At 38.1% G+C, this 12,897-nt stretch overlaps 1 protein-coding gene across 2 annotated transcripts in view; it reads left to right on the forward strand.

Annotated features, from left to right (window-relative positions):
- The window catches only part of LOC113034965 (VPS10 domain-containing receptor SorCS3-like), a 59,716-nt gene that overhangs the window by 19,771 nt on the left and 27,048 nt on the right, over window positions 1-12,897 (forward strand). For both annotated transcript variants that reach the window (XM_080287561.1, XM_026190164.2), the window contains exons 3-10: window positions 6,374-6,473; window positions 6,629-6,787; window positions 6,911-6,984; window positions 7,813-7,877; window positions 8,508-8,626; window positions 11,511-11,600; window positions 11,859-12,038; window positions 12,521-12,667. In XM_080287561.1, coding sequence (XP_080143687.1) covers window positions 6,374-6,473; window positions 6,629-6,787; window positions 6,911-6,984; window positions 7,813-7,877; window positions 8,508-8,626; window positions 11,511-11,600; window positions 11,859-12,038; window positions 12,521-12,667 — 934 coding nt within the window. The remainder of the gene's footprint in view (window positions 1-6,373; window positions 6,474-6,628; window positions 6,788-6,910; window positions 6,985-7,812; window positions 7,878-8,507; window positions 8,627-11,510; window positions 11,601-11,858; window positions 12,039-12,520; window positions 12,668-12,897) is intronic.

Consider the following 12,897-nt stretch of genomic DNA (forward strand, 5'->3'; position numbering starts at 1 on the left):
ATCTAACTTTCTGATTGCGTTTAAATACAGCTGGTTGTTATTTACATTTATTTTAAAATCTGTCTCATTAAATTTTTAATATTAAAAGAAAACACTGCTTTTCTCAGGCTGTACTGGGATACTCATACTCATAGAGCGGGGATAGCTCAGTAGGTAGAGTGGTGGCCCCATGATCGGAAGGTTGGGGGTTTGAATCCACTGAACGGCTACCCTGTGGTACCCCTGAGCAAGGTACTGTCCTTACCCACTACTCCCTGTTCTACAGCCCAATGGTTGCCCACCACTTTACTGCGTGAATGGGTTAAATACAGAGAGGAATTTCCCCACAAGGATCAATTAAACATAGATTATTTTTATACACTCTGCTTTAGCTCCTGTTCCTTTTAAACTACCTTTCAGGAAGGATTGGTCTGATTGGTCAGTTAGCTAGTCCAAAGCAAGGTAACACTGGGTTACATGTAAAACTGTCGCCTGTAAACAAAAAGGTTTAGCTTAACCAATAAATTTACATGTAAATTAAAAAAAACACAGCATCACTGCTGTTTGTAGCTTGCTGCTACAATTCTTTTAGATGCACCGAGTAGCAGGTTAAAAAAATTGCTTCAAAATAATGTTGTGCATTGGTCTAAATTGGCTGTGTTCGTGTCACTGTTTTATGTGCATTCTGTAGCTTTATTGGGAATTCAGCAAAGTACAACATGCAAGTGCAAAGAGATTTGCAGAGAAACAAATGCATAAAACAATAATGTTAACCACACTAGCTGTGCACAGTGCTAGCACTTATAAGGATTTTCTTATTGTTGCGGGGAGATTGCCACCAAAATAAAAGTAATCCAGTGACTTTTTATTTCTTGCATTGTTGGGTATGCATGTGTTCAGCAGCAACAGATAATTCAGAGTGTTTTGTCCATTTTGTTTGAGGGTGTGCCAAACTTGCCTCCATGTGGGCAGTATAACAGTCTGCTGTGTAGTGGCACAGATAAGTAAGAGAAGAAAATCCTGAACTACAAGTGTTTCAAACCGTTCAGAAGCACTATTTTCCATGGGAGGGAATAACTACATTTGTCCTCTCTTACTTTGAAAACCTTTTACATTTACAAAAAAATGCCATGTAACAGACTAAAGGGTTAGAGGAGAAACTCAAAAAGCATAATTTGAGCACTTTAAGTTTTCCCTACTGAAAAGAAAACCTAATGAAAGAGGATGAAACTAAATATCTAAATCAGTTGAAAGCACAGAGAATAAAAGGCAATTCTGGCTCTAATTTAAGATTAAAAGCTATATGAAAGGGGATTTCATCACAGCACTTGAAAGGAAGTCTTCAAAATTCCTTCCTCACAGCCTTCAATGTACAAACAGTATGAAAGGAGAGTTATTACTCTTATACTGTAAGCTTGCAATGTGTCCATTACGCAGAATAATGTTGTATTCAAGGACTGTAGTCATGCTGGATGATTTAGCCCTTCAACAACAAAGAGCATATTCTATATTTACTGATTAACATTTTCCATTACATACCTGGACTTCATTAATTGATTCCGTACCTGGTTTTATTACATGTCAGTGTATCGTTTAAATCAGCTTGCAGAGACTTGTTTGACATGCAGGGAATTGATGTTTAGTCTGCATGATGTCTTTGTCAGAGTTAAATTATTTCTGTTGCAGATTTCTGTGAGAACTGCCTGATTATTATCCCAACTTTTCACTGCAGAAATCTGCCAGACTTGGCTCTCATAAATCATATTCCTTCTTTTGACGTTCATGTTATCTTGTTGGTTGTCAAAAAGCTTTAAAGTGTGAGCTTTCCTTAATGATTTCGAACGCGCGAGTCTTCAAATTAGCCCCGGTGTGAAATATACACCATCTTACAGCGATGACAAATTTCCTGATAAAATCCCCAAAACGCTAAATGTATCTTGTGGAATTTTCTCATAAAAATAATTTTCTAACATTTGATATTATTCACCAAAGTACAGTCTTGGCTAGCAGTCTTGAGTCACACCTCATTTCTTTCTATTTTGCTAGGAAAATGGAAAAATAGGTTCAGCGGTTTATTGAAATGTGCACATGCATATATAGAAATTCAGTATTAGGAAGAAGCAGAGTTTGCACCAATCTACAAAGTTTGTAAAAGTTCATATTTCAGTATGACTATCTTCATTCTTCAACACACATTTTCAAAAAAAAATCCCTTAGGCGAGTTTTCTTGTTATTTCTTCAAGTATTCCTCAGGAATAGCTTTCCAGACTTTCTGAAAGTCATTCAAAGCTCTTCTTTGAATGTTGCCTGAAGTTTGCTCTTTAACCCACACTGCTTGAACAATGTTGAGGTCCGCTATCTCGGTAGGATAATCCATAACTGATAGTGTTCCATTGTGTGTTCTTCTATCCAGGTATGCCTTTACTGCATTGGCAGTGTGTTTGTTTGCCAGCAATACTATATAGAATACTATATGTTAATTATAACATTAATTTTGAACAGATCTTGAACAAACAGTGGCTGAAATGCAGACCTAAACCGTGACAGTGTCCACCATGTTTAAAGACTACTATAAAACACTCATATTAGTACCTCTTCATGTCCTGTGTCAGGTCTTTGTTGGATTTTTGCTTTTAGATACTCTTTCTCTGCTGTAGATAGTTTTGTAGACCTGGCACTTTTCCTTTGTCCTCCATTTCTCCAGTTTCCTCAATTTTCTTGAGGAAACACTGCACAGCATGTCAAGATTTTCAGCTAAGAGCTCTTTGCAAATCACCTTGTTGGTGCAAAAATACTATTTAACGCCTGTCAAACTGTGTTATCTTTGCCATTGTTTGTAGATTCAGCTAAAGAAATGGGAACAAATCATGTGTTTATGGAACAGGCTGCTTGTAACAAAGTGCCTAAAGATACAATTTAAAACAGTTTTTTCTGCGAAGCTGTCTGATGCAACACCTTTTTTTTATTTGAATGATTGATAGATCAGTATTAAGAGGCTTAACAAACAAAAACAAAACAAAAGCTACACTGTAAACTGTCAGTTACAAAGACGAGAATCAGTGAAAAAGCAGCCAATGTCCAGTTTAAATTAACTTTAAAATAAATTCAGAAAGCTTTGAGAACTATTGCTCAAGAACACTTTAACAAATACAAGAAAGTCTGGGTAAAAATGTAAAGGAATTAGGCTGTGCTAAAGTCTTTTGCACAATATTGTACGTTATGTGTATTCCTGAGGCCAAACAACTTTGTTCAAGAAATGTCCTATAAGGTACGGGTATTTCTTTTAAATATTTGCACAACTAGCTTTTAAAAAATATGTTGCAGTGACTTTAGTTAGCAATCTTGTGTTTCTTTACTATAGCAATATTTCCTAGTAATCTATAATCTTAATCCTTTTTAGATGTAACATGTCTGTAATTTAGTCCACAGCAAAATATCTACCTCATACAGAAGTGCCATGGCATAATAATCGAATGCATGGAGACATCACAGTGATGTCTGTCTTTTTTCTGTGCACCTGTGTTTTGCCTCTTTATGTTTCGTTGCTTTTTGCATGCAAACTCAGGTATCAATTCTGCCACACAGCATGGACACCCACTCATACAAAATGCAAGCTCAAATGTAGTTATTTGGCAGTCTATAGTAACATTAGTTTTGTAGCTGGCTAGCAGACATGTTATTCAATTCAAGCAAATCAACAGTTTACATGCCGTGTTTTGGGTAAATGTCTAAGTCACATAAAGCTCCCCTGACAATACAAATCCTATGTGAATAGTGTTGTCTGCTCTTTCCTTTGGCTTTATTGGAACCAGTAGCTGATCAATAGAATCAGCAGTGTGATGTCATACACTAGCCTTGCTTTCACTTTATTGGCAAACTAATCATTGAGCCAAATGTATTAATTTGCTTCGACAGTGGCTTCACCTTCACTAGCTGATGTCATCCTTCACTGCACCTTTTTTGTATTTCAGCTGTTCCTTCTTGTTTTTACAGCTTTCATGCAGCATGCATTTGTATTGCCTACTAATAGCATGTTTGTCAGCAGTGATAATACATATCCTGTCTCTTGCATACTTGTTTCTGTGCATGTGAGTCCTCAAGCTACACGATTGTTGCTAAATTACATATCATTCTTCATATAACTACACTGCATGCACAATCACTTGGCAGGTTAGTATTCATCATATAATAATTTCTATGCACACTATTCAACTCCAAAACATATAAGCCTAAAAGCTTGTTGCTGTTTATCATTTTCAGGTGATGTTTCTGTAATATGAGAGGGAGCAGGCTAAATTGATTCACACTGTTTATTAAGGTGTTCATAATTACTGGACAAATTAATTATCTCAGGTAGCCCATGACGAGATTTAAATAACAGGGAAATATCAAAAACCATGCAGTGACTTTTAGATGTTTGCAAAACCTCTTTGAGTGACTAACAAATAATGAAGTGTTTTGTTAAAAATGGCACAAATTAAATGCAGAAGAATGTGGGTAACCCCTCCAGTTCTGGCTGAACAAGAACAAGATGAAATGACAGTGACTGTTTTTGGAGCAGACGGATGTGTCCGTGGCTGGATTACTAAACACAAAGTGCACCGGGCGGAGGTGGAGGTGGAAAAGGGGTCCTGGTAAGAGCTGCTATAATTAAGGATGAGCTATTTGGACCTTTTAGGGTTGAAGGTGGAGTGAAAATTCCAAAGTTACAAGGAAGCTTTTCTAAGATTCTTTCTTCACATTGTGATACGGGAAGAAGTTGGCAGTATTTAAGAAGGAAAATCAGGAAAATCCTCTATCACATGCATACAAATCCTTCAACTGCTAGCCAGGGAGGCCTCAAAAATGACTTGGCTGTCTTCTTCACCTGTCCTAAATGCTGTTAAAAACCTTTGATAAGTTTTGATGCTTAAACAAAAGTTGATCTTAACAAAGGGCCAAAGAAAAAACAGACTTTTCCTGCCTTAATTCTACTGGAAACACTCCTCAGAGATTGTGGTCCATACTGACATGATAAGCTCACACATTTGATGCAGATTTCTGCCACATCCCAAAGGTGCTGTACTGGATTAAGATCTGGAGACTATGGAAGCCATTTTTTTATGTTCAGGAAACCAGTTTGAAATAATTTGAGTTCTGCCACTCTGCTGGTCAGCGACAATACTCAGGTAGACTGTGGTGTTTAAATGATTGCCAATTGGTACTAGGGGGCCCAAAGTGTGCCAAGAAAGTATCCCTGACACCATTACACCATCAGAAGCTTGAAGCATTGATACAAGGTAGGATGAATCCATGCTTTCATGTTGTTTACCCCAAATTCTGACCATACCATGGGAATACCCAAGTACTCTCAATTTTTTAAATATTCAGACCAGCCCGTCTGGCACCAACAGCCATGCTCCATTCAAAGTTACTTAAATCAAATTTCTCCCCAATTCTGATGCTCAGTGTGAACATCTCTTCACACCTAAATGCACTGACTTGATCGGCTGATTAGATATTTGCTTTAACGAGCAGCTGAACAGGTGTAACTAATGAAGTGGCTAGTGAGCGCAATTGTAGAGTAATTAAAACGTAGCTTCCCCCTTGGAACACAAGTGATGAGTTGCCAAGTTATCTGCAATTTAGACTCCACAGTCTGGAGAGCAAATTAAAGTTTTGGAAATATTTATATAAATACTGAAATTGTATTTTCAAAAATAATAGGCAGATGTTGCAGCTAGTTAGAGCAAATTAAATTAAAGCTGACTTCAAAGCTTTAACTTTTATTAATATTTATTTATATGCATGTACACTGCTGTGCAAATTTGTATGTGACTCAGCATCTTGCTTTCAAAGCTGGGTTTTGCTACTTACCACTCAAAATACTTGGCGTGGCTGCCTGAAGCCTAAGATACAAACAAACAAAATAGACGCCCGCTCACTACTTGCTAAAAGCACCGTGGGGTTACTTTTAGCAGTGATTCATTTTATCGTTTTATCCAGCATATTTCTGTAAAAATTAGCTCTACAGTTACTACTTGAAAGCCCTGCTTTTCAGCCAAACACCACCCTCTGATTACATTACACATTTAGTCCTTTTATAATCTGAGCTGCAATGAATGGCAGTTTTTAGTGTAGCAGTGTTTTTTAACGCAGCACTTTGCAGGAGCAACAAAACCTACATTAGCATGAATGTAGACTGTGCAAGTAGATTTTCATCCCTTAAAGCAAAAGGCTGCCCGAATGGTAGAAAATCAATCGAAAAAAGTATGGTATACTCTGGAGTCTTCTAAAGAATAAGTGATTTGCAGTTAATGGGCTAAAACATCCCAACACTCTGCTATGGGGCTTTCAAATTTGTCTCTAATGGATTTTTTTCATCAGACATGAAATGTTTTTTGTTTGTGTCCAGATCCACTGATTATGGGAGCACCTACACCAAACTCAACGACAAAGTGGGTTCAAGGACAGTTTTAAGTTACCTCTACGTCTGCCCTACCAACAAACAGAAGGTTAGCATTTACCTGTTGCTTATTACATCTTCCTGGCGTGAAATTTATTATTATTTTTTTTTAAATGTTGTTCTCTCTCTCTCTCTCACCTACACATACATGTATATGTGTGTGTGTGTGTATAAATACACATCATCTGGCCCTTTGTACTTTAGATAATGGTGCTTAGTGACCCAGAAGTAGAGAGCGCTGTTCTCATCAGTTCAGATGAAGGGGCGAGCTTTGAAAAGCATCCCATTAACTTCAACATCCTGAGCCTGCTCTTCCATCCCGCGCAGGAGAACTGGATACTTGCCTATAGTCATGACAGCAAGGTATCTTCTGAGTGAATCCACAATGAAACTTAAAGTGGGAATAAAATAATGTTCGATGCTCAGTAACATCTTATTCCTGAAAATTTTACGCGTGATGAAGATCAGCCTGTTTTTGTCTTGCAGCTGTACAGTTCGATGGACTTTGGGAGAAAATGGCAGCTTGTTCATGACAACGTGATGCCAGGCAGATTCTACTGGTATGATTATGTCGACCCCCGTATTTCTTTTTAACTCCTTCTGTACAGTGATTGCAATTTGCATCATCAGAGTGTTCACGACTCTATAGTCTTAGAGGGATCCTGTGACCTCTAGTCAAAAGCAGATCTCACACACAGCAGTCGAGCTCGAAACTGATTATATCCACGTCACGTAGACCTGAAGGAATATGTTTCTTTGTCCATAGCACAAACATGACATGCTGTTTTTGTTGTCGCTGTCATTTAGTAATCTTGACTGTGCGGGCACAAGGCAGTGAATATTGATGTGAGGCCGTTTATCCCTGTTTGTCATAGTATGTGTCAAACCCAGTGGGTTTTTTGCTGGGAAAGAAAGGACATTGGTTGGAGGACATCCTCTCCACATGCATGAACAGTTAGATGTTTGATAAATAAGAAGAGCGCAGCGGGTGAAGCAGCACTCGAAACACTGCATTATTTGTCCACTTGAATACTATTTCTTCATGCACATTATGCCAAATAGTTATTTTTCAAAATAAGGCTGGAGCCTCCTACAATTTTGTAAAAACACACATTTGCCATGGTATGTGTTTATGGGAATGGGGGATGTTTTGCCAAGCCCCCCGCCATGCCATACTACTCTTCTTTTGCCGTTTCCTTTGTTGTTGGTGAATTGAGATTAATTGCCGCTGGTGGCACAGATCGTACATTGACCGATCTACAGGAAATAAAAACATATTGTTATGGGTTTCACAGAATAGTGATGTCCATCTGAGCATTTTTTTCCTTTTCTTGCCCACCAACCTTTTTCCGCTCCTCTTTATTTTCTCCTCCTCTTCTTCTTTCAAGGGCGGTAATGGGGCTAGACAGAGAATCAGATGTGGTCCACATTGAGACGCGCATCGGAAAAGGCCGTGAGTACTGCACTCCAGTTTGCTGCAGTAGCAAGACCCACAGGACCCCTTGCCTCTCATTTAGAGCGAGGTCACGGGCAAGATGAGACCTGTTCTTCTGTTCAGATTGGTCCCTGAAGTCTAGTAAAGCAGAATAGGTGTCTCCTGACAAAAACGGAGAATTTTAGTGGGCTGATGGATGTTTCTTCTCGTTAATCTCCCCCCTGAGTTTCATAGACAAACCTCAGCTTCCCCTTTCTAAACAGCGTGGTCTATTCTGTCAAACCAATTAAAGGAATCTCCTGCATTAGAAATGATGCTCATATTCCTCCTGTGGTGAGAAAATGTGTATCAGAATTACCATACAACCTCTCCTTGTCTGGCACAATAACATCTTGAAATTTACTTTGTCGTGTAACGCTGCCAGAGCTTTGACTCTAATAGTCTTGAATCTAATTTGGATTTTAAAAGTATTTGGTGACTAGTGTCAGTGTTTGACTGTTACACAAGCTGAAAATTGTTCCAGAGCGATGAACTTGGAGTGGATTTTGGATTTACATACTGTATAGCAGCTCCACTGCATACAAAGTACTGTTTGAAGATAAATGGTTGTAATCAACTTCTGATTGATTTCCTTTTGTCTCTTTCCAGGTGCTCAGTATGTGAAGTGCAGAGCCCAGCGATGCACAGAAGGCAACAGACAGTACCTCTTCCCTGGACACGTAGACACCAACTCACTCGTCGTACAGGATGAATACGTTTTCACACAGGTTTGCATAGTAATAGATTACTTTCATCGATTAAACTAAGCCAGTCGTCGGCATCTTTTCATGCAAAGGTTGCTGTCTATGTGATTTTTGATTTTCTTTTTCTTTTTTTCATTGTCGTTTGTTTTTATTTTGCTCTCATGTGCACCCAATTCATCCTTTTCCATCAAAACCCATGTAATAGCTTTCTCCAACACACCTGTTCCCCACTGGCCCGATGTGTGTTTTGATTATGTTTTGTCTCGTTCATGTCAAGGCACGCTCAGTCTTTGAGTTTCCACACAGACATACTCCATGCCTGAAAAAGGAACTGTGAATAGACAGGTTGGTGTCCGTATTATCATTCACTCTGACTTTGACTCCAATTAGACATCCACAGTCAGGGTCATTATTAGAAAATTTAATTTTCAAATGCCCTCCACTGTCATTGATTTCCATCCACAGCTATGCAATTTTCTCTTGCTGGTCAGGCTTGATGCATTTTGGTCATCCTTGACTGTACTAACTAAATTTGGGGAAAATAAAAAAATCAAATTATACTACTTTTCTGTGGCTGCTTTCATTTTAAATAAACACCCCTAAATATTTTCTGTTCATTTTAATTTATTTATTCACAGATTTAATCTTTTGATATGATATGATGTTGCAGCAGCAATGCTAGCAGTGACCTAGTTTCACTTTCAACACATTTAATCCACTGACTTGATTGGAATGGCTACAGTGTAAGAATGAAACTGTATGAAAAAAAAAAAAAATCACAGTGTGATTCAGAAATGGTGATTCAATAAAAAGCCCAAATTGCATTTAGCTGAGATGAGATTGACCGTCAAGGCTGAGGCAGACACGAGGAAGATGCTGGTGAAAATAACTGGACATACAGGGAGTGTCTACACGGAGATCTGGTGGCACAGATGACTTTCTTGTGACTTTCATTGCTTGGGGCAGTTGGATTTAACTTGACAAAGAGTAATGAGGTTATCGATTGGGCTACAACGAAATAAGCAGTCTTCAACACCTCCAAAGTCTCTTGGGAGGGAAGGAACAGCCAAGTGCAACATCCTCAAAAATGTGGCCTGGGAAAATGCAGCTCATTGATTTTCGATAGATTATTCCATTAGGGTCCTAATGTAGTGTGTTGGGGGACAAACACCATCCTTCTAGTTGATTAGAAAATAAGCAATCAAGTAGTGTTGCCCTGCCTGTAAGTGGAAGGGAAAGTGGTAGTGCATTAAGATCTCCAAGAAACACTGTAGATAAAGCCAGCACAATTTTCAGTGCCTCTTAGCTTTAGACTAATTGAGATAATGACAGTAATTTCTGTTGTGCTTAATTTTTGTCTGCTTTCAACACTCTGGAAAGCAGTGTTCATATACCACCTTCGATAGAAGTCTAGGCATGCCCTCTTTTCACAACAGAGCGGGGTGCTGTCCAACTCTCATGCATTGCTGTACAAAATATTAGGTACTATAATTTGTTTGATATCTGTGTGTCGTATAGTACAGTCGAGGAGGCTTTTGATTGGCTCCAGATTCAATTTGTAGCATTATGGCAAACTTAAACATATAATCAGAGAGAAGTTGAATTTAAAATTCGATACCCAGAAAAATATTTTTATTATATATTTATATTTTTTACATATGCAGATGTTACTATTTTTATTTTTAAAAATAGTGCTTTATGCAGATGTATTCAGCTTCAAACCTGTTTATTTTACGTCTTTCAGGTGATTTAGAATCATGTTTTTATTGTCAGTCAGAGCTAGACTGCTACTCTTTCTATCTGTTTCCCAGCTTCAGTCTGGGACTTTTACAGAAACACAAGTTTTTCAGACACAAATAATTGCTATCCTGTTACAGATAGGCAGAACTGATGAGGTTTGCTAAAGATAAGGTTTTAAGCATTGTTTTACTGTTGACCATAGCTGCTAGCTGCTAGCTTATTGATGTGGGTAACTAGTGTTAGCTAAACAGCTGACGTTAAGATCTGTTAACAAGTTCAAATTTATGATAACTGTTCAATAATAAAGTGCTGTTGGAACAGGAGCTTCACTGACCTCCTGAAGAGTGGGACATCAGTCTTTCAGATGCTTTCCCAAATTTGTTATGCTATTCATGTGTTTAGCTGCTAGTGAGGGGAGGGGCTGTGTGAAGCTCTATGTCACCTAAAGGAGGCATAGGTGACACTATTGATATCAATACTGCATTAAAGGAGTATGTAACCTGATAGTAATTATTAGTATCAATTAGCATGCACGTGCTATTTTTTTGACAACCCTGCTGAGTACATATGCTGCCTACTGAAAAAACAGCAAAAAAAAAAGAAGTAAGTGTACCATTGCATTTTTTTAAAATTTCCACTAGGAGATGGTTTGGTCCAGGATTATACAAAGAGATATAATCCCCAATGAAAGAGAATCCATAGGAGCAATGTTTGACATGTTCGGCAACATGCTTTGAATAACCTTGTACCTTGAAAAAGTGTTTGCAAGCCTAGGAGAGTGCTGTTTTAAAAGAAAACGATGGCCACAGTAAAGGGATTTTTTTCCTTTTTTTTTTACGGCATTTTAGCTACTGATGAAAACGACTTTCACTTTACTTTCTGCACCTTTTTCACTGTACTGTATGTCTTGTAAACACCTCCCATCTCAGTTTGGTTTTCATTTGTCTGATGGTCTACATAGGCTTTTCTATGTAGGAGAAAATCATACCAACAGCAACGGCTATAATGGGAATGTGCAAATAAATTCCACTGAACTAAATTTCTTTTCTTTTTGTATTACTGTGAAAAAGTAACTTTCAAATATGATGTATCTTCTTGACACAGGGGTATATACAGTGCATGTGATCTGATTACAGAGTGACAAAGCTTTTCTGCCTTCATTGCAAAGGTAACCAAGTCAGGACGAGCCAGCTACTTTGTCTCCTACATGAGAGAATCATTCAAGCGGATGAAATTACCTAAATATTGTCTGCCAAAGGTGAGCAACAGAAATAACAACTCCTAAAAGTGTCTGATATTTAGGAAAAAGAAAAGATATTGTTATTGTTTCAAATCACCTTTGTTGCTTTTTGTTTTAAGAGTTAGGTCACATGACTTTTATGAAGAAATGTCACATTTAAGCCTTTTAATGCCATCTCTTCTGAGACTATTTTGTGTTTGTTTGCCTGCATCTGTCATTCTCACCCATTCTGTCTTTCCATCTGTCCATTTTTCTCTCGCACACATCCTACTACAGGACATGCATATTATCAGCACAGATGAGAAGCAGGTATTTGCTGCTGTCCAAGAGTGGAATCAGAACAACACTTACAGCCTGTATATCTCAGACTCTCCCGGGGTCTACTTTATCCTTTCATTAGAGAACCTGAGAACCAGCAGAGGACCTGCGGGTAATCTACTAGTGGACTTTTATAAGGTGTGTAGTTAGCCTTGTTTATGGACTGATGTTGGCACTCCACCACTTACTCCCTTTCCTGTTACTGTGCTGGAGAACTGTTAATTTATGAAGCTGTCGTTATATAGTAGGTTTTAATCCATTAACATTAATCCTAATAATACATTTTTATAATGAAAAATCAGAATTTTGTTGGCAGTATATTTTGTCTGAACAGCTACTAAAATATGGTGCATCGTTACACAGTAAACTATTTAAAGCTGTTTTGAATTATTAACAATAAAACTTTACATATTTTGCTCATGATGCTGTACTTTTAAAGAACATTTTTCAAAACATGAAATATCCTTTCATAGAGGTTTTTTTTTTACAGTGCCATGTATTTTCAGCCTGCTTCCACTGAGGCTCAAAAGACGAGTCAATAATTATAGATTGATTTTCTAAACTAGAAGTAAAAAGGGCTTTGACAGTAATGAATGCATTTTTGTTGTTTTCCTTCTTAGGTTGAGGGGATAAATGGCATGTATCTTGCCAACAAACTGGTGGATAATTACATAAAGACTTTCATCACATACAACAAGGGGCAAACATGGTCCTTGCTGCCAGCTCCTGCCACTGATGTGGCTGGAAATAACCTTCACTGCATTCTGGTGAGCTTGAGCCTTTGGGCAGGAGTGAATGAATGCTCTTATTCATGCAAAATTAAGCCTATGACATGAAACATTCCTCAAATGTTTCAGCCTCATCAGCTGTGTTTTGGATGTTCTTGGAGACGAAGCCATTTTTGCACCAGGCCAGGTGCCAGCCTCAGCATCGACTTGTCTTTTTAGTCCCCTAAATGACTGACAAGATGCTTTGTTGGAATATTCTTATTATCAGT

Source organism: Astatotilapia calliptera, chromosome 13 (genome assembly GCF_964374335.1).
Source record: "Astatotilapia calliptera chromosome 13, fAstCal68.1, whole genome shotgun sequence".
In the NCBI taxonomy this organism is placed as follows: Eukaryota; Metazoa; Chordata; class Actinopteri; order Cichliformes; family Cichlidae; genus Astatotilapia; species Astatotilapia calliptera.